This window comes from Setaria viridis, chromosome 3 (assembly GCF_005286985.2).
Source record: "Setaria viridis chromosome 3, Setaria_viridis_v4.0, whole genome shotgun sequence".
Taxonomy (NCBI): Eukaryota; Viridiplantae; Streptophyta; class Magnoliopsida; order Poales; family Poaceae; genus Setaria; species Setaria viridis.
The window spans coordinates 263,607-284,739 of NC_048265.2; the positions used below are offsets into that span (position 1 = coordinate 263,607).

The 21,133-nt window shown below is 48.7% G+C and overlaps 5 protein-coding genes across 6 annotated transcripts; all 5 read right to left on the minus strand.

The window, feature by feature from the left end:
• Window positions 1-147: 147 nt before the first annotated feature.
• LOC117850256 (uncharacterized) lies at window positions 148-4,195 on the minus strand. Its single transcript, XM_034732069.2, has 2 exons — window positions 1,736-4,195; window positions 148-752 (listed from the first exon to the last, which is right to left on the minus strand). Exon 1 carries the CDS (start codon window positions 3,925-3,927, stop codon window positions 1,741-1,743), a length of 2,187 nt encoding a protein of 728 aa, XP_034587960.1. The 5' UTR covers window positions 3,928-4,195; the 3' UTR covers window positions 148-752; window positions 1,736-1,740.
• Window positions 4,196-4,649: 454 nt separating this feature from the next.
• Window positions 4,650-9,731, minus strand: LOC117850257 (uncharacterized). 2 transcript variants are annotated; one of them, XM_034732070.2, is made up of 11 exons: window positions 9,536-9,725; window positions 8,582-8,841; window positions 8,320-8,353; window positions 8,038-8,174; window positions 7,844-7,910; window positions 7,569-7,668; window positions 6,674-6,837; window positions 5,985-6,031; window positions 5,833-5,880; window positions 5,210-5,681; window positions 4,650-5,102 (listed from the first exon to the last, which is right to left on the minus strand). In XM_034732070.2, the coding sequence occupies exons 1-11, from the start codon at window positions 9,609-9,611 to the stop codon at window positions 5,092-5,094; spliced, it is 1,416 nt and encodes a 471-aa protein (XP_034587961.1). In that variant the 5' UTR covers window positions 9,612-9,725; the 3' UTR covers window positions 4,650-5,091. The 2 variants fall into 2 exon arrangements, with proteins under 2 accessions (XP_034587961.1, XP_034587962.1); XM_034732071.2 differs by lacking the exon at window positions 4,650-5,102 and having other exon boundaries at window positions 5,376-5,681; window positions 5,771-5,880; window positions 9,536-9,731.
• A 239-nt stretch (window positions 9,732-9,970) lies between these two features.
• On the minus strand, window positions 9,971-11,448 carry LOC117847955 (RNA demethylase ALKBH9B). The gene is made up of 2 exons (XM_034729262.2): window positions 11,033-11,448; window positions 9,971-10,932 (listed from the first exon to the last, which is right to left on the minus strand). Exons 1-2 carry the CDS (start codon window positions 11,250-11,252, stop codon window positions 10,106-10,108), a joined length of 1,047 nt encoding a protein of 348 aa, XP_034585153.2. The 5' UTR covers window positions 11,253-11,448; the 3' UTR covers window positions 9,971-10,105.
• A 132-nt stretch (window positions 11,449-11,580) lies between these two features.
• Window positions 11,581-13,687, minus strand: LOC117850258 (uncharacterized). The gene is made up of 2 exons (XM_034732072.2): window positions 12,815-13,687; window positions 11,581-12,367 (listed from the first exon to the last, which is right to left on the minus strand). Exons 1-2 carry the CDS (start codon window positions 13,518-13,520, stop codon window positions 11,685-11,687), a joined length of 1,389 nt encoding a protein of 462 aa, XP_034587963.1. The 5' UTR covers window positions 13,521-13,687; the 3' UTR covers window positions 11,581-11,684.
• Window positions 13,688-16,774: 3,087 nt separating this feature from the next.
• LOC117847249 (pathogenesis-related thaumatin-like protein 3.5) lies at window positions 16,775-18,587 on the minus strand. Its single transcript, XM_034728421.2, has 2 exons — window positions 18,192-18,587; window positions 16,775-17,889 (listed from the first exon to the last, which is right to left on the minus strand). The coding sequence occupies exons 1-2, from the start codon at window positions 18,250-18,252 to the stop codon at window positions 17,105-17,107; spliced, it is 846 nt and encodes a 281-aa protein (XP_034584312.1). The 5' UTR covers window positions 18,253-18,587; the 3' UTR covers window positions 16,775-17,104.
• Window positions 18,588-21,133: the final 2,546 nt, after the last annotated feature.

A 21,133-nucleotide genomic window follows, 5' to 3' on the forward strand; every position in this document is an offset into this window, starting at 1 on the left:
TCAATGCATGCCTACGTATGTCCTTGTGAGTATGTGTAATCATATCATATATACTTACTAATACTTTGCATCTCTTGTTCTGGTTTTCTATCGTCTGGCTGGTCAATGCATTGGATCGACATGTCGTCCTTGCAACACAGTACTAAGTGAACAAGGAAGCCCGATCCAATATTCCAATGCCTACATCCTACACACCTGGCTCTCAACATTGTCAAATGCCAAGCCAAAGTGGGGCAACAACAAAACACTACAGGGCACATGCCAAAACTGAATAAGCGAGAGACGCTTGTGTTTGCTCATGCCTTGCATACAGCATGCATGCTACTCAAAATTATGTGCCACGTCACCTGGCTACTAGCATTCAGCTACGCCTACTGCCGATGCAGCCAGGCATCATCAAACAAAACTCCTGCATGCAAACTAAGAGTACCTCTATCTAGTAGTAGGAATCTATGCCTCGCAGCTTACAAATCCATGACCGACCAACCAGCTTCACCGAATCAGCCCAGTGCGAGCAGAGCTTGTTTCCAATCGTCCAGGATAGCATCGAGCTGCTTCAGAATCCTGCTACGTTCTCTCCCAATTGGTTCAGAGTCCACGATGAATCGCTCCTGAAAAGGAGTCTATTGATTCTCTCCCAATTGGTTGCGGTCTTTTAGAGGTCTCCGGTTCAGGTCCAGGATGGCCCAGCTGCGCCAGGGAACTGCACAAACATGGGATCTCCCAGGCTACAAGGATGGCATTCGTACCTCCTGAAAAAAGAAGACATACAGCAAACAAGAGGTAAAGTTAAGTGGTCATACTCTGACAGTCACACAAGATAATAATGCACTTCTAAAACACCCATAACAGTCAGCGCAAAGTAAAAGTTGCCAAGTTCACACTCTCCAAAAACTATTAATAGGTTCAGAACATAAATCAGCCGAGCAGAGAAAATGAACGACATATTATTATTTGCTACTATGGTTTCACTCATGCAAATATATTGAAATCGATACAGCATGAGCAGAAAAGGCACCTGACCATGACAAAAGCATTCAATTATGTGTAGTAATTTTAGGGGCATGATTAATACTCCCTCCGTCCCAAATTACTATCCGTTTCGACTTTTCTAGATATGTAGCTTTTGCTACGTATCTAGACATATATACATCTAGATCCATGTTAAAAGTTTTGTATCTAGAAAAGCCAAAACAAATAGTAATTTGGGATAGAGGGAGTATACAATAGTAATATAGTACGCTGTCGCCATAGCACAAAGCAAACATGTTTATCAGTAACAATGAAGGGCCAGTAATGGAAAGAAACCAGTTTCAAGACATAACCGATGCTTTCCATCGTTTAAGTGTCCAAGCAACGGTTCGCTGCAACATGCCATGCATCATGCCGCCATGCAGAGCTTAAGTCCAGGAATTGTAATTGAAAGTGCATGGAAATTGAGCCAAAAACTTATGAAGAACAAAACATCTCAGCCTTCTGCTGCTATTACTACGAGTACCAAACAAATTAGTATCAGCATAGCACAAAATACACATGTAGCAACTTAAAAGGCATCCATCAAAGGACCATAAAAATTGCTGCCCAGTCCAACAAAGTCTGAGGATTGTGAGGAAAACTTTGCTGCTGCTATGTTTATGCAAGATGTCACTTCTGCACAGTGAAACGTTCAAACGTGATGGATTTTTGTCTCCCCCTTGAGGCTACGATAAAAAATAAAGATCTAAAAAAGGCTTACTTGTATTAAAGAAATCCCCTAGTATCAGACTGCTCTTCATAATCATCTTCCAGATTAATTAAAGGAATTGTTCGCCCATTTCCCATGTTGCGAACTATAGCCTGTCCACCTGCCGATTGATCGAAAAGCATTTGCCCATCCGTCAAATGGCAACTATCAAGTGCATGTTTCTCTGCACCATCATGTAGAAGCATTTGCTCACTGTTCAGATCATAGCCATGCAAATCACGCACACCTGTAGGTAAAAGCATGACCTCTGATTCCATTTGGTGATTATTGACATGATGTCCGTCCGCACTATGACTTAGCAGGAGCTGCTCACCACTCACAGGAATGTTCTCCATCCGGTGGTCATCATGTTCCTGTTCATCTTCATTTTGATTCAGAAGCAATTGCCCATTGCTCAGGTGAGATCTATCTGTATCATGCACACCCATGCCATGATTTAGTAGCAATCTCTCATTTCCCAACAGGTGATTATCCTGTGCATCTTCAACAGCCTCATTGTTCAGATCATACCTATTCAAATCATGACCATCCTTCAACATGCAATTATCCCCCGCATGCTCGTCTTGACCTTCATTTTCTGAAGTATCATCCTGCGCATGTTCATCAGCCTCACTGTTCAGATCATACTTGTTCAAATCATGCCCATCGCCCAACACACGATTATCCCCTGCATGCTCATCTTCACCTTGAGTTTCTGAAGTGTCATCGTTAGTTTGCTGGTGCGTCTGACCAACTAAGAAAGGTCCAGAATCAGAAGCATGATCTGCGGGAGGATCACCAGGAATCTCAGGAATTTCACAGCCACCTGGAGCTTCTACGATGCTGAGGTCAAAAATTCTGTACCAAGCTGGCAGCTCTTGTTCATCCCTGTTAAGGTCACCAACACTAGTCTCAACTTCACTCTGTGGTGGTGGAGCCTCCATTTCGTCCCTTGCTTCAGAGCAGCCATTGTCCTCGCCCAACGGTTCTATCATACACGCATCCGTGGGTGCACAGCCAGCTTCCATTTCCTCTACAGCATTGCTGAGTTGGGACTGGCTGAGCACCGGTTCGTCAACAGATTCCGATGGATGAAGATGAACATCGACATCAGACAGTTGGGGCTGGGTGACATCCATCTCAACACCATATTCATCATTCATGCGAGCAGCTGCAAACTCACCATCCTCGTCTTCAGAAATGTCTTCAGCAAACTCGCCTTCCTCGTCTTCAGAAATGTCTTGAGTATGCTCTAGTGGGATGATCTCCGACTCCATCTCCCCATCTTCAATAGGCATTGACCGATTGGCAGTGCCATCCGCCTCCTCTGCAACCACCACTGAACTAGGTACCCTCTGCTGCCTTGGCATTTCATCAACATCTCCGCCGCCGGCAGCAGCAGGAACAATGCCAGAGTCTGGCACCTTGGTGTGATCGAAATCACGACCGCCTGCTCGCCAATCTGAATCATCCCTCCTGCCACCAGCGTGGTGGCTCCTGGTCCTGCTTCGACTCCTGCTCCTGCTCCGGCTCCTGCTCCTCCTCCTTCGATCCAGTCTGCTATCAGCGGAAGGCCGGCGATCGTTATGTGAATAGGACCTCGACATTGGGGGCCTCTTGGGCTCTTGGTAGTCGCGAGTCCGGCGGGCACCCCGGTCCACATCGCCGGCGTCGTCGTACTTACGCCTGGCGTCAAAGCTTTGGCTCCTCCTGTCCCAGGTGGACCTCCGGGGTTGCCTGTCGTGATCCTCCCTTCCGCGGCCCCATTCCCCAGCGTCCCGCCGCGATCTCGGGTCGTCTTCGTCGTCTAGCTTCCTCCCGTAGGTGGCGGGAGAGGGGGCGGGGGCCTCGTGGCGTGGGGCGGGCTTGTGATTGGGGTCTTCCCTGGCCCGGAGAAGGTGCTCGGGGAGGACGCCTTGTGCGACCAAGTAGTTCGCGGCGAGGCGGCCGGCCTCGAGCAGGATGCCGGCGCGCGAACGCCGGTCGCCGGCGGCGGAGATGTCGGGGAGGGGATTGTCGTCGTAGCGCGGCGGCGGCGGGGGCGGAGGGGGCCGCTCGGGGCTGCGCCTCTGCGGGTGGGGAGGGCGGCGCTGGTGGCGCGGCGAGGGCGGGGGCGGTGAGCGGCGGCGGTAGCGTCCTCCACCTCCTCCTGGTCCTCCCACGGAGGGTGGGTCGCGGCCGCGAATGCGCGACCTCGGCTGCATGGAAGGAAGCGGCTCTAGGCCGGAGAGCCGAGCGGTGGTCGTGTGAGTGGCGTTGTCAAATCCGGCGGTTGGCGCCGCGATGGGGCGGGCGAATCCGGCGTCCGTCCGTTCAGTGACGTTCGTTGGGAGTCCGGCGAGGCGCAGATCCCAGGCGAGGTCCCCGCCGGAGGCGGCGGCGGGCGGCGGAGGCGAGATACTGGATGGCTGCGCTGCGACGAGGGTTTGCTTTTGCAGTGGTGGCGATGGGGGGGCCGGCAGCCACACCAACGATAGTGTCTCTATTTATTTATTATTTATTACAATTTTTTAGTGGAGTAATTTATTACATTTTTTTCTTTTCGAAATGCTACCAGGTCGGCTGTTAATTCGTGAGTGATTTTCCGTTAGTGTGGGGGGTCAAACCAAACCATGGGCGTCAACTGCTGGAGGGGAGGGAGTTTTACACGGCCCAAAGGCACCCCAAAATCTATCGATGAATGATGTGCAGTGGACCGAACGGAAGCATAAAATCACAAGCTCAAAAGGGGAAAGGGTTACTCCATTCCAAAGATGGCATACCCCCAGATTGAATCCCACTCCCAGCCACAGCTTTTACTACTACTCCTTTTCTGGCACCCAAAGCAGTAAAGCCCAGGAATGGAATGGAATCGATGCCATCGCCAATCTGAGAAGCACCTGCATAAACGAGTAATCCCAACCATCTCCATTCTCCAAGAATAGAATTGCCAATGCCAACAACAAAATGAATTTATGAGTATGGTTATAAACTTCATCCCCGACACAAGTTTCACGCTACCAACCTATATAAACTTACAAATATTTCATAAAGTATCACCTGCCAACCAACAAGTAAAACAGTAGCCCGGGGACAAAAGACTTTCACATTACACAATAACCGACAAGTGAAATGGTCAAACAGGCATCACGGGAGAGTTTCAACGAACAAGCCTCACCATATCTAATGATTCATCAACGCCGAGATGAACAGTTCAGGTGACCATGAAATATTAAGGTGGGATAGCAGAACAGACATACTGCAAAAAGGCATCCAAGAACTTCCATGCTTAATCAGGGTGGAAGGACAAAATAGCATGGCACCTTAAGACTTCTGTATACAATAATTGAACTACGAGCCACATTTACACATTTCCTGCTTCCCACGTCTTAACCTGGTCCTGCACAATAAGCATGCCTGAGTACAATAGTTGGTAATTAACTCTTTCGATTATTCAAAACCGATCTAAGATGGCACTCCACATAATGAAGCAGATTATTTACAAACCTCTAGGTGCCCCTTCATGCGGACCCATCTGTGGCCCAAACATCTGCATCACAGTTCTCAGAGCCTCTGCAGCCTGCTCGGGTCCTGTCAAGTTTATATGGATGCCTGGTTCACCATGTTCCCTTTCTTGTCCACTAGAAGCTTCGCGTGCCTGATTTCCTTCATTACCTGATCCTGAGAAGGCAAAAGGAGGAACTGCAGCACCAGTTGGAACAGAAGCAGGTGGAGGGTTTGAATTTCCTGTTTGACTTGATCCTTGCCCACTAGCATTGACATTGGCTTGACCAAAAATGTCATTCAAATTTATACTTATCGAATGTCCAGATGGTGGTTGGCCAAGATCGGATCCACGATTGATGAAGTTGGCAAAGAATTCAGGACTTGGAGAACTACCCGGTGGAAATAGATTAAAAGGAATACCATTACTTGTAAACATTGGATGTGATCCTTGAGCTTGACGTGCGTGTGTATTCTATAAACAAGAAGATGGACTAATTGTCAATTTAGAACAAAGAACAGTATAAAAATGCACCATGTAATAAAAAAACAGAATTATAGTACTTATTTGTAGGAGACATCTCAAACTCCATCTGAAAGGCATAGGTAGTTTCTACTGACAGTACCTGCTCTTCTGGTGGGACTTGTTGTTCAGCCAATTTCTTTTTGGTGACCTAAGTTTGGGGGGCAGAGAGCAAATTGAAGAATAAAAAAAAATACTGAATAGCTTCCCTACACATCTTTCAAATGAAAATAAAGTAAGAACATAAATCATTACCTCAATATTCTGCCAGACATTTTCATTACTAGGATCAAGCTCAGCGGCTGCAAGAAGAGCAAAGTAGATAAACTATACACTCACATTTTTTTCAAATAAACAGAACAGCTGTGTATCATTCTCATTAAATTAGAAGAAATAAACTATACAAGGCTGAAGACTAACAAAACTATAAACTCACACATTATTGGATATCATAATTCTATAGTGCAGAAAAACATGCAGGGCTTACAAATGGAACAGTTTGATCATATAAATGAGCATAAGAATCAATGGAATAAATTTGATGTGTCAAACTTTGGTAGCTCAAACAGTGCTGCATGCCACGATAAGAAAGCATGGTATGGATTTGGTTGCAGAATTTGGTAAGGACTCAAGAGGCTCTGAGTTAATGTTTCTTTAACTGGATTTCTTAAAAGTATAGATGTCCAAATAGGAATATAAACATAGTAGTTTTGGTATAGTGCGGTGAGACAAATTACAATAGATTGTTTTGTCAAAAAGAGAAAGAAGGAAGAAGATTGCTTTTAGGTTGGATGTCACTGTAAGTTGAAAGTGAAGAAACAAAAGTTTAACTACTATGTCCATAGTTCAAATAAAAGGGCCCTGGCAGCAAAACTTGTCCACGCATGTAAACTGCATCTGCTAGCTGTGGAAAAGGTTAAAAAGCACAGCACGACAATAGTTACCTTTCAAGTAGCCCTTGTATAACGCATCTTGATAATTCCCCAGAGCAAAATAAGCAGATCCAAGTCGGCTATATGCTTTACTATAGTTGGGATCAATTTCGATTGACCTTAGGCAATCCTCAATAGCTTCTTTGTTCATATTAAGAAGGGTATATGCAGCAGCCCTGGAATTTCATGTATTTTTTCATGTTACATAAAGGTGGAAGCCAAAAAATGGTATTATGAAATAACTATCGGGGTTAATGAAACAGCTGCATGAAGATGAAAAAGTTGAAGATCTCTTTGGTCGAAAAGTTCCCAAAAGGCTTCTGGCCAACTCATTCTTTCTCAAATTTGTGTGTTCCCTAAGCCTTCTTTGGTTCTCCTGTAGCTGGATTTCCCGGAACCAAAGCTTAGTTGGTGGAAAGTGTGGGTATACACCTCCAAGGCTCCACCCAGGTTTGAGTCCTCTACACCTTGAATTATGTTGTCTATTTCTTGTTATTGACAGTGGGCCCTAGTTCCTACTAGGTTGGTTGAGTTTGTTTTTTCTAGGCCTTCCATCACCTCTAGTATTGAGTTTCCAGAGCGAACTAAGAACAGGTACAAGGTACTCGGACTTGCTACCTCATTACACGTTACAACGCCATAAAAGTAAGATTTAAGAAGAGGAATGCAAGAATTTTGAAGCAACAAGAAATATATTCAGGCGGTAAAGTATTAAACTGCCATTAGTCGCTTAAGAGTTAAGACATCTCAAGATCCCATTCCACATTACAGTTTAGCACATGAAACTGGAAAAAAAAAATCCAATTTCAACTTCAACATGTTATCATGAAAGACAAAAAGGAACTACCATAGCAACTTGCAAGCCGCATGTTCACAGCCATCAGAAGTTTCTCTAACTGTTTCATACCTGTTACAATAGTAAATAGCATTTTTCCTGCTCAATGCCATGGCACAGGTGTACAGTTCTACTGCTTTAAGGTGTTGGTTTGATCTCATGAATTCGTTACCTGGTAAATAAATAAAGAGTAAGCAGTCAGTTAACAGAACCCATCACATTCACATTCATTTCTTGATGCATATAGAAGGCCTGGCCATTGACTTTTACATTTGCATATTAAAATATTATATGAAGATTGCCAAGTTGGAAGTTGCACATCTATGCACAAACTAATGGCCACATACCTCTTGATTTGAAGGACTCTGCAAGGTCTACTAAGCTTGCCTTTTTCCTTCCTGACTTTTGCATTGACTAAATAGAAACAAACCACAGGTCCATAATTAATCATAAAATATGTCAAGAACGATCAAGACTAGAAAAGGAGAAATAGGTTCAGTCCATGTAATGATTCTCTAAGCAAAAAGATAGCTCATCTTACTAGTACTGCTTCATTGAAATATTGTGTTGCTTTTGAAAGTTGGCCAGGATCTTCAGCTCCAGCAGATGATGTCTTAAAGAAATTGATTTCATCGAGTGCAGCATAAACTTTTGCAAATAGTTCGTCTCCTGAATGGTCTGACAAAAAAATCAATAAAGGATCACAAGGAAAGAGTTAGTTTTAACAGGTGATAACACCATGGCCTTGAAAATGAAATCAAGATACACAATAAAGCATGAAATTTGCAACTATATCTGAATACAGTCTATGCTATAGTCATACCTAAGTCGAAGGTATCCTCCACCTGGCTGCCACTCTGATTAGGATAAGCGAAAGACCATATGAGAAGATAATATAACTAAAGAATGGTATCAGGGAAGTGTAATGAAACTGTATCGATCAGCATATGATATATTGGAGTTCTGACTAACATGCACATAAAATCAATGTGTAACAAATGTGACAAATATGGTTAAATAGAATGGTTGTTAAATAGAAACACTATTCATGTGACAACTGTGGTACAGGGGGAGAGAGGGCATACATTTGATGTTGTACATTTATTTGAGTCCTCCTCAATATTAGATGTACTCGCGCTTTGCGATGGCTTGTTTGATACTGATTGCGATACCAATCCAGGTCTTGGCTTATCTCTTTCATTAGCTTCGAGAGAAGAAAATAGTTCAAGTAACAGTCCTGGTTGTATCTCCTCGCCAGCGGCTGATGAGTTGACACTAAAAATAGATTCCAGGCAATCCCTAGCAACTTCGAGAGCTTCAGGATCAGCCCCAGGAGCTAATTCAACTGCATTGCAGACATGGTTTTATTGTCAGGAAAATGAATGGCAAGAAACTCAAATGAGCGAAACCCAAAGCATGAAAGCAGCCATGTGTTTTGGTACTGCTAAAAAGGGAGAAAGATGTCGTTTTTCTTACTCTTGTTCGTGTTAATTGATCGACTTATTTGGATATTGGGTCCCCTTAGTTAACTGCCTGTCGTAAATATATGGCACTTGTGCACCAATCTAGAACCAAATTTCATGCCGTTTTAAATGCATCCGACCATCTAGTATGCCTACCACTCCTTGGAAAGCCTCCACCTCCAAGTTGGAATCTAAACTATTGCTACAAGCATCTCTAACCCTAATCTAAGATACTCATACTCGTAAAAAAAAACTATTTTAGAAGGTGGATTTTGCGTTAAGGGTTTGGACAATTAATTATCCGAAAATGGAGCCGACATCGAGATCGAAAAAAAAGTGCGAGCGATGCCTAATTTTAATTGAGTTTGGCAGCACGCAGGAGCAGAGGACTGGATCCCCTCCCAAGCGAAGCGAGCTCCCGCGACCACGCCACAAGGTGTGTCGATTCGATCATCCAGAGAGGGAAAGGGAACGGGCGCCGCTGCCTATTACGGACTAACAATCAGACGCTGGTGTGGGGGAATCGGATTGGAATAATGGTGGGTGGCGAGCAGAGGGGGAGACGGGAGTACCGACCTGAGTTGAGGAAGTCGAGGAAGGAGAGGACGATGCGGCGGGAGACGGGCGAGTCCGAGCGGGTCATGTTCCCCATGGATTCCTTAGCCCGCCCGCTCCAGCGCCGGCGCCGGAGCAGCGAACGGTGGTTGTTGGGGGTGCGGCGGGGGCGGGGCGGGGTGGCGCCGCGGCGGTTGACTAGGCTACTCCAACACTTTGACGGTTGACTCCACTTCGCGCAGCCCATTGGGGTTGAAAGTGAAATACGCCTAGTGCAGAGGTTCTTTGTGCAAATATTCGTTCCATTTCGCCTGGTTGCATTGCTTTGCATCTCGTCTTGTGATCTTGAGAATCAATTGAGATTTTTTTTTTTGAAACGAATGCGTTGAACAAGCATTGGTTACTCTACTAGCAACTTCATCAAACAAAGTTTTCTTTTCGAACGAAACGATCAAATCAAAGAACAAATGATTTTTTTCGGGGGGAAAAAACAACATCCGACAACTGTTACAGCACAAAAGTATAACAGCTAGCAATGCCTTATTCCTCTTCAAATTCTACGGAGAAGTGAAGAACGGCAATGCAGTATCCCTATCGCCTTCCTTTGCCTCTCCTAGCAGGAGCAGCCGTTGCCGTTGCGGGCGAAGCACCGAGCGCCGGGAAGTCATCGGAGGAGAGGCTGATGAACCCGCTGCTGCTGGGGCCGCCTCCTGTCATCTGTCCCGCTCTGACGGCAGCAGCACTTGTTGTAGGCCCCTGTCTCTTCTGCTGCTGCTGGGGCCTGATGCCCTTGTCCAGCGGGGGGCTGGTGGTAGTGTTGGTCACCGCCGGCTGAGCAGGAGCAGGGTGCGGCAATAATGGCGCAAGGTTGTTCTGCAGGAGGTCCGGGTCGGGCCTGAAGTTGAAGGGCAGCTTGCTGTTGTCCATCTTACGGAAGGTGATGGAGATCCTCCTGGCAGGCACGGCCGGGACGCAGTGCTTGGCGACGTCGGCACCATTGCCGCTGAGCACGAGGACGGAGCCGACGGGGAGCGAGATGGAGGTTGAGCCGGCGAACTCTCCAGGACCCAGGACCCTGAGGTCCCTGCCGAAGAGGATGCTGCACTCAGCCAGGAAGGAGACGGTGCAGAAGGGTCGGAGGAAGTCGTGGTGGTCGATGTGCGGCGGGATGCAGTCGTCGACGTCGTAGATGTTGACGATGCAGCTGTCGGGGACGCAGGACGGCGGCAGGACGCGCCAGTCGACGAGGCGGCGGATCATGGACTTGAGCAGCGGCGGCAGCGGGTCCACCTCCTCGTCGCGGATGATCCCCGGCGGGTTGCCGTGGCGGTCAGTGGCGTAGTTGTAGCAGCAGCCGAACTGGATGGTGGCGCGGCCCTTGCCACGCATCCACTTGCGAGGCTCCGAGTAGCTACGTCCTAATTGTTGGCAACAGATTCGATTCATCGGTAATACAAGAGCACGATTGTTGTCAACAGATTCAGTAGCACGTACAAGATCGATCAGTACAGTACTTACCTCTGAGGAGGCCCCGTCGGCCCATGTCCTGCAGGTGGTGGACGGCGTCGACGATGCGCTGCTGCTCGGCGGGGGAGAAGACGCCGGTGTGCAGCTCCAGGCCCTGGAGGACGTTCACCATGCGCCCCTCCACGCGCTCCATGTGCCTGAAGTCCTTTTTCCGGCGAACCCTCTCCATCCCGTTCCCGTCGGCGGCCGCTGCTGCTGCGGGGCCTGACATGGCGGCGGCGGCGGTGGCGGTGGTAAAAAGGGGATCTGGCTCTGACGCGACAGACAGGAACACTGGAACAGGATGGGAGTCGGTGAGCAGGTCCGTAGCCGACTCGGTATCTATCTATCCTCTGACAGACACGTAACGGATTCTTCTTCGAGTTCTCTCTCGGCGGCTGGGCTTTTTAAACGTGATGGGCCCGAATCCAATAGGAAGACCAGTTAGTTCGGCGGCAGAGCCCAAACGGGCCCATTGCTTGCTGGGCTACGTATCACATTACTGTATGGGCTAAAGATTTTTAGTGAAGGGAATTTTAGACGAGGGATCCAACAGGATCTACCACTGAAAATGAATGAATGGCATTCAGAACAAGTTATTACTGCGTGCGTATACAACATACACGGACTAGATTGAAGGAGCAGGAACCAACTAACAAACTACTTAGTAAGCCGCCTTGTACACGACGACAAAGCATGGCAGGATGGCCCTGGGGTTGAACACCTGCAGCTCCTCCAAGTTGGAGTACACCCCCGCCGACGCCGCCACCGAGTCGAACTCCTCCGACGACGCCTCCTCCTCCTCCCCCAGCTGCGTCGGCCGCTTCACCCGCCCCGCGATCACCCGGCACACCAGCATCGCCCTGCACCTGCGCTCCTCCTCCTCCTGATCTAGAGGAGCGCCAGCAACCGCGTCGTGCGCGCGGCCGCTCGTCGCCATGGTGCGGACGCCGCCGCCATCGCCGGCGTTATTGATCTTGAAGCCGTCGCGGATGATGGCGCACGCGCCGCACCCGCCGCCGCCGGAACTGGAGCAGAGGTGGGTGGCGCCGTTGAGGCCGAGCTCGCAGGCCAGGGTGGCGCAGTGGAAGCGGAGCAGCTCGTTGCCGTCGGCGGTGCAGCGCGGGTGCTTCGTCGTCTTGGCCGCCGGCTGCTGCTGCTGCTGGGCCGCCGCCTTGGCCTTCACGGCGTCGCGGTACTCCTCGAAGCGGGCCAGCGTCCGGGCCGTGTTGTGCACCTTGAGGATGCGCTCCACCTTGCACACGGGGCTCTGCTTCTTGAGCCAGCTCGACTGGAAGATGATCTCGATGATGTTCCGGCTCGTGTCATCCGCGCCAAGCTCGCTCACTGCACGCAGCAAGCGCAGTTTCTTTCAGTGTTTCATATCGGATTTGTGTCACCTCATACTATGTCCCATCTGGTCAAAATGTCAGGCGCAGGCATCTGCAACTGAAAATAAATAACAATGCAGAAATATATGCTATCTACAGTAATAAACAATCAGAATTCAGAAATATTGCAGTATCCTATGTTCCAGCCACTTTGATGCATGCTCTCGATCTGCAGTAGTAATAGTAATGTATGCTAGCTAGTCATGGGACATAAAAACAACCATCAAAAGCAGCAGGAATAAAGCTAGCCAGCGCAACTCTCACTTTCACACAACTGTAGATCGCCTATCACCGACCGACGACCCAATGCTATGCCCTTATTTGCACAAGGAATTCAGAACTAGTGTCTTTGCACAAGAAATTCAGAAATCATAATTAATGAGGATTGGTACTGGTAACTAACCTGCGTGCCTGATGGACTGGTGGAGCTGCAGGCTCTCCTGCCTGACGAAGATCTCGCCGCAGTCGGGGCAGGGGCACACGGTGGTGGCCCTCATCGACGAGCTGCCGCTGCCGCTGCCGCTGACGGGATCCACCACCATGTGGCACTCGTAGCACCCCGACAGCCGCCTCAGCTGCATGCCCGCCCTGAACGACCCGCCGCCCGACGACGACGACGACGACAGCGACGACCCACCGCGCTGCAGCTGCAGCTGCTTCGACACCGACGACACCTCGCTCAGGGGCTTCTTCACGCGCCGCTCGCTGCCGCCGCTCACCGACGCCCGCCGCTTGCAGGGCTCGCCCGCCGTCTCGTCCGCCGCCGGCCTCTGCGCCACCCTCTGCCTCTGGCTGCTGTCGCTGTCCTTGAGCTTGCAGATGGACGGCGCGGAGCAGCCCAGCTTGTTGCTGCTCCGGCTGCCGCTGTCCGGCTGCTGCTGGCTGTTTCTGCATGAGAAGATGCTCTTGAGGGCTAACCTGTAGGATGGGCTCTCCGGCTCCCTGCAGTGGCTGCTCTGCTTTCTCGTCGTCCTGCAGCCACCACTGCCGTCTTTCTCCTTCTCCGGCTTCTTGCTCATCAGTTTCTTCTTCATGGCGGCGCCAGTGGAAGTGCTACTCTTCTTCGTATTGGCCTCCCTTGCCGCTGCCGATCTGCCTGGTTCCACCATTGTGGAGCTTGCTTGCTTGCTCGATTTTTCTTTGCCTGCTTTCCTCTAGATAGATAGAGGCTACTTGTATATCTACAAGAGATGAGGTTGGCTAGCTGGCCTGGCCTCTATCTAAAGAGGCTTGCTGCTGCAGCTTTATGCTTTTGGGGAGTGAGGGGGCTCTGCAGCTGCTGGGTGAGCTCTTGTGCTGGCTAACTGCAGTTAGTCAGTGGATTAATTAATAGAAGCTAACAATGGCGGGGCTTAATTATCCGACATGGCATGTCACGTCATGTCATGGCATGATAATGATGTTCTAGCTTTTACCTTAAGATGCATGGCTGGCTAGCTACTAGGTAGGCCTATCTCACAATGCAAGTACTTTAATTTGTTTGTTTACTCGTCTCTAGAATCGCCGTATCTCACAAGTAACTGACTACTTACTCTAGGTTCAAATGAACGGCATGAATAGGGATGAAAACTAGCTCAGCTCGATGCTCAAGGCTGAGGTTGTTCATTCAGAATTCAAATACAAAGCATCTCTTGGATTGGATGACACATGTCCGATGGGCGCGCGATGGCATTTCTTGGTCTTGGACGCGAGCTAGCTAGTGGCAGTAGCATGCAGGATCCGTAAGCAACAAGGAGTTGAGGCAAGGAATGGAATGAAACAAACAGCAGCTACAGATGTGTACGTACTGCTTGACGCGCGCGCTCAAGATTGAACAAATTGGTTCTGCGTGGAGCGTCGTCGATAGATTATATTGTCACTGTCAGTCTGTTACACATGGATGAGGCATGCATTGCTACCGGCAGTTGAGCGGATCAGCGGTGCAAGGACGAAACCTAGCTAGCTAGCTAGCTTATGCGTTTTCACAACTAACTAGTCACGCATAATTACTGAACAGAGCGGTTAAGTTAAACCTGACCTGACGGGCAGTAGAGGACTGAGTAGTGAGGATGCAAAATGCAGCAAGGACGACAGCGACGCCACATGCAGGATTCGGATTCGCTATCATGCCCACTACACTACAATACACCACCTGATTCTGCATGCGGTAGTGGCAATGGCATGTATGGAATAATGCAGTGCAGTACTGCAGCGAACTGAGTGAAGGTATGGGCACGGGCAGCCTCTGGGTCTGCGACTCTGCGTCCTCCACCTCCTTGGTGATTTCCATTTCCCAATGCAAGGTCCAAGGAGGACGACAATGCATATGCATGCACGGTTTGCTTGCTGGACCGCCGGCCGGCAACAGCCAACAGCTCAGCTCCATGCCTCCATGGATGATCGATCCCACACCAATGGGCATGCATGGGACCTGATGAAGACTCAAGACTGCAAAAGGCCATGCCTGCATCTGCATCAGTTGCACTTGCTGATGACCTGCCCACTCAACACTCATCGGCTCATGGCTGCAGCTGCAATAGGCAGGCATCATATCCATCAAATAAAGGCATCCATCAGCAACCGACGGAATAAAGCGGAGCAAAGGAGAGGGAGAGGAGCTTTTGCATTCTTCTTTTAGTGTGCAGGCCCAGCACGCACACCATGGACCGACCACCCGCCCCTGTCTGTTATACCTAGCTACGAGATCAGATGCATGCTTCACTAATACTGTCCTTTGTTCCTAGCTTAGCTAGAGCCTTAGCTGCATTGCATGCAGAAGAGAACCCCGAAATTGCTGATGCATGGGCTCTATGCTTCTTTTGGTCGCGCGCGAAGTTTCCTGTAAAAGCTGCATGTCTTCTGCGTGAATGGCCCTTTCTTTCTTTAATCTACCTCGACTCGATCGGCCGCCATGTACAGGGTTGTTCTATCTTCACCTGCGTTATTAACAAAGGAAATAACCCACCCTGACTGTACTGCTACTGCTGCAGTAAAACTCTCAAGTAACAAACTAAAGTGATATCGGTGGCGTTTGTTGTGAGTTTCAGTGCGGCATGCAATGCATGCTGCCATGGCATCAGGTGGAGGGAAGCACGAGGCTCTCAAAAGAAGCAAAGAATAACTCGATTACGCAAGCGAATAGTACATTATACTACTGTTTATACTTAATTAGATGGCAGGCACAGCACTGTTTATTTGATCGATCACCAGCACTTTAGTCTGTTGATGTTCAAAATGCATGCGTGCATGTCGCCACTATGTATATGATTTGCTAATCGAGAGACAACTCTGATTCCGAAACGAACGAATATAATAAAACCCTTCATCTAGCCGACACGCTGCACATATGCTGCCTGCGCCCTAGGAGTAACACTTGCACTACCACATCTATCATCTTTCTAGCGGTCCATGGATGCCAATCTCGCTGCCTGTGCTAGCAGTACTGCATGCAGAAGGTGGATGAACACAGATCAGCATCACGCATCGTATAGCAGCAGCAGTAGTACCCTGCTTGCTAGACGTCGGTGATGGCGAAGGGACACGTGGCGCCGGCAATAAAACAACATAAGGCCTCCTCCGATGGTTAATATTTTCTCCTATTTTAAGAGGAGAGAGAAGCTATCTCTTGATGAAGAGATAGTCTCATACACGCGCTTTAAGATTACATGGGATGACGTGTGGAGTCATTCATATTATGAGCTATGTGCTAAGAGTCATATCAATGAAAGGATTGTCTCTTAGAGTGCTTAGAGTTAGGTACTAGCTCGTACCATTGGAGGAGGATGACTACTAATCCAGTCCGGTTCCAGGCATGTATGTGGGATGCTCCGGATTGATCGTGGCCATGCTTCTCTCTTGCTCAATGGTGTGGACAGTCTCGCACAGAGAGACAAAAATTTCTAGCTTCATGGGGGCCGGGGATTGAAGATGCACTCAAGTGCCGCATGTCCCGTGTTATGATGCGTGCTATGCCTAGCTCGATGATCATCCATCGACATGGCTGCTTGTTCAGTTGCAGCACCTCCCTCGCCTCAAAAATTGTTCCCAGGCCATCATCTTCTCTGCGGCCGGTGCCGGTGAAGCCCATGCCTATGCAGCATATGTGTCTGTCCTGTCCAATCCTCAGGAGGATCTCCCACTGAGGTCATCTAGCTTTTGCTGATCCAGCTCTCCTCTTTGACTCTCATCAGCTATCTCTATCTTATATCCTCCTACCAAGAATATCTAGCTAGTACAGCAAATGTTATTGATTACTTGTTCCAGTTTTCAGGGCACAGACAAGCTCTATGGCATCCACTCGTCATGTTGTGCTACAGGCCACTAAGCTATATATAAATACTGGTTCACATGCATGATGGCATATTGCTGTCAGTAACAAGGCATAGACGTACGATTATATCTGAAATTAAAGGCTGAAACCAAATCGACATACAGCACTATTCTCTGTTTATTTTTACATCAGCAAATACATATATATGATTGGAATCATACATATATACATGACTAGAAAGGACAAAGGACGATCGACGAAAGAAGAATATATAGGTACGGTGCCTGAACTGAACTGAACTGAATTGAACAAATAAATCACCTTGCTCCTCATCAGATTCAGATGAGAGGAGGAGGAGGACAAGAAATTAATTAAAGAAAAAGACAGCTAGCTAGCTAGCAATCAATATAATGTGGTCGTCGTATCTGCAGGTAAGGTTGCAAATTAAACGCTGATGGTGAAGAGCAGCGCGAGCATGAGGAGTGTGGACGATATGAAGGATCTGCTCAAGAGGGAGGAGGCGCTGCTGCAGACGAGGCGGTTGTTGTGGTACGAGCATGCGGATTGCTTCCTGCTGGAGCAGAAGGTGATGATGTAGTCGGCGTTTGAGCAGGTGAAGATGCTGGTGGGGTCGTCGTAGGCGTAGCTGTAGGCGGTGGGGCACGCCTCCTTGAACTTCTTGGAGTAGAAGGTTGGCTGGCACGTCGCCGGGTTCCCGAACTGCCCCCGGCAGCAGTACTGGTCCGTGTTGAACACGTCGCAGGCGCTCCGGCACGCCACCGTCCGCCCGTTGGCCCTCACCGCCAGCTCCGACGGGCACGTCTGCCGGAGGTCGCCGTCGCACCCCGCCGCGCTGCAGTTGCCCTGCCCGTTCACCGGCTTGATCACCATCGGCAGGTTGAACCCGTCCACCAGGCTCACGTCGTAGTAGTCCACCGCGGCGAGCGTGAACTCGGCCAGGCTCGCGGGTGGCGCGCCGGAGGCGCCGCACCGGAGCGACGACCCGCATGAGCCCGTGGAGCAGGAGCCGTTCCCGGACGCGTCGAAGCTGCAGTCGGTGCGGCCCCAGATGCGGCCCGACCACCCCACCGGCGCCGTGAACACCATCGACTGCCCCGGCCGGAGCGAGAACCCGCCGCCGCCGAAGCTCTCGCCGGGGGTCACCGCAGGCCAGATCACCGTCTTGCACTGGTTGATGATGGTGAACACGCGGGCACACTCCGCAGAACCTGCTTGTGTGTTTGTTTGCGTGTTGTGCACGCACCAATTAGTAACAACATCTTCTTCTTTATATATACAATATATGTGCATTGCATTGCCTTTTCTTTCTTCTTCTTTTTTACAAAACAAACACGGAGAAAACAATAATAAACAGAAAAGGCCAAGAGGAAAGGAGAAGCACATTCCTCAGCTTTTGGCAGGATGATAAAGTGAAAGCATAAAGAGAATGGTAACAATTTTGTTTTGCCAGAAAGAAAGAAATGTTAACACAGACGAAGCAGTACCTGATAACAGAAAGACGAAGCAGTACCTGATAACAGTAAGAAGAAGCAGAGTAGAGGCAGCAGAGCAAATTTCAACTTCTTCTCCATGTTGGGTTGTCGACACACAACACAACACAATCACAATCCTTGCTAGCAGTAACGGCGTTTTGCTGTGCCCTTGGAGAGGGTTTTTCTTGGCCTTAATAGCATGGCGAGGTCGGAAGAATACGTGAGCTCGGTCGGGCATGGCCAGATCAACAAGCTAGGTAAACCACCTTGCTTCCGTTGCGACGCTGACTTGCAGAGTTAGTCTTCTTCTCCAACCCAGGGAGGAGGTCTCCCTTCCTTTCCTTGTCCAGATTCCATTCCGTTCCTATCTTTCCTTCCATCCTTCCTGTTTCTCCTCTCTTGCATGCATGTAGCTCTCCTTCCCCAGACATGCTGGCCAAGCCACCTCACATCCCAGCAAAGCATACCGATGTAGTAGCAAGTACTTTGTTTTCATACCTGCGTTAGGCACTTCACCTGCTCAGGACCACAACCTGCATCCCTCAAACATGATATGATGCTCAAACAATACAACCCGAAATAACCTTGCAGGCTTGGACACAAGAAAACAAAGTACTACAGTTTCATGCAGCAACATATACACGAGAAGCATCACACAACAGCAGATGCTTTCAGTTTCAGCACCCATGTTACAGGCTAAGAAACAAAAGGCTAAGGCTGCAGTTACCTGATTCTAATGCAGCAACTGCTCGTATACTAACTAAGCAGGGCCAATTGTTACACCACAGGATCCAGCTACTGGATCCCAACTCGTCAAATTCATCGCATCATCTACCAGCGCCCCAGGACAAACTGATGACTGCACAGCTGTTCCATGAATTTGTCCCGTCAGTCATCCAGGTTCACTCCATAACGGTGAGCCAGGTTCTTGATGGCTCCATTCTGCATCACCAGGTCCAGCATTTCGTACTTCTTGCAGTTCGCATCAAGAGCTTCCTGCTGCTGCTTTGCCAGTTCCTTCTCCTCGTCCAATAGATTCGGAGACGGTTAAAACAGCAGCACCATGTCAGTATTTTCATGTCTAATTTTCAAATGAAGAACAAAGTAACAGCATCCACCAACTATCAATATTGTAGTTAGGTGCAAACACAGTACTTGGACATGCACCAATCTGGCAAGTATGCATATTTTTCATATAATTTAAGGATTTCCGATTAAAGGAATTAACAAACACCTAGTTTATTGAACAAATGTATTAAAAATAAACCATATCCATTTGCGCACATATACTACAGGCTGACAAACCATACATCACTCCGGAATGGATATTATTTTCATATAGGCATGTAAGTTCCCCAATTGTTCCATTCTAGGATTATAAATGAAAAACACTAGGTCTCACTCTTTCATGTTTAGCCCGATGTTCTTAAGGTGGTAATGCAATTTGCAGTGACTCGCCGCCTTCTTATCACCTAGGCGATAAACGCAATGTGGTAAGGCAATCGAGGCGACAGCCATACTCACATATATTAGACAACAAAAATCAAAATAGCTTACTAAAGCCCAATCCAAGCATCCCTTCCTGTGCCCTAGCCTCCCAATGCCATCCACAGCATGTCACATTTCTCCTTAGGCTTTGGGGACAACTTCCCCTAGCAAGCGCCTTGTCGCTTAAGTGACCACTAGGCGTGTTCAGTCTAACCATTGAAATAAATAGAGCAAACAGTAAAACCAACTTTAATGGTACACAAAGGAATGGATATTATTTCCATATAGATTCGTCCTGCGAATTAGCCTCCATCTGTGCAATTGGTTTTTATAATTAGTCTAATACTCCTAATTAGTATCTAAACATTCGATGTGATAGGGACTAAACTTTAGTCCGTGGAACCAAACACCCTGACCCGAAGCAGTACTTGAGATAACAGTAAGATGAAGCAGTACCTGATAACAGTAAGAAGAAGCAGAGTAGAGGCAGCAGAGCAAGTCTCAGCTTCTTCTCCATTGTTGGGTTGTCGACACACAACACAAACGCAATCCTTGCTAGCAGTAACGACGTTTGTTTTGCTGTGCCCTTGGGAGAGGGTTTTGCTTGGCCTTAATAGCATGGCGAGGTCGGAAGAATACGTGAGCTCGGTCGGTCGGGCATGGCCAGACCAACACTGATGGGCCACTTGTAATTAACCATTGCCTATATATAGTGCCCAAGGGCATGAGGGCAAGGGACTCTCACTCCTACTCATTTCTCAAAACCCTAACGTGATCCCTCTCCACCGCGGGCTCTCTCCCCTCTCGTGTGTTTCGAACCTCCGCCATGGAGCCTTCTTCGCGGAGCCTCTGACATGGAGTCTTCTCCACGGAGCCTTCGCATGGAACATTCATCGTACCTCCGCATAGAACCTTCTCCGCGGAGCCTCTACAAGGAACCTTCATCGAGGAACCTTTGCAAGGATCCTTCACATGGAACCTTCGTCGGGGGACCTTCGCACGGAACCTTCGTCGGGGGACCTCCACAAGGAACCTTCGTCAAGGGACCTCCGCGCGGAAGCTTTGTCGGGGGACCTCCGTATGGTGTCTTTGCTGAGGGAACTCCTCCAGCTAGCCTTCACCAAGGAGCATTCTCCTCTCTACCTTGTTCGGGACCCTTGTCCCAACACTGATATTGAGGTAGCCGCACATAAACCTAGTTTGCCAGGCCTAGAAACACAATTGTTGAAGGCACAAACTAGTCTTTCTAATATCGAACATGCACGTGAGAGAGACAACAACCATATGCCAGTGCCTAAGGGGCTAGTGGATCAGGCCTCGACGAGGAGTATGGTGCAAAACTATATTGAGTAGAAGGTGCCGATGCAGACTGAACATTGTCATGGGAGATATAAGGCGCTAGTTACAAGTGTTAGATGCATGAGAAGGTGGGAGGAGCAAAACCGCACATGATTGTTGTGTTGTGGCAGTGGTGGTGCTCGAGGAAGATGGT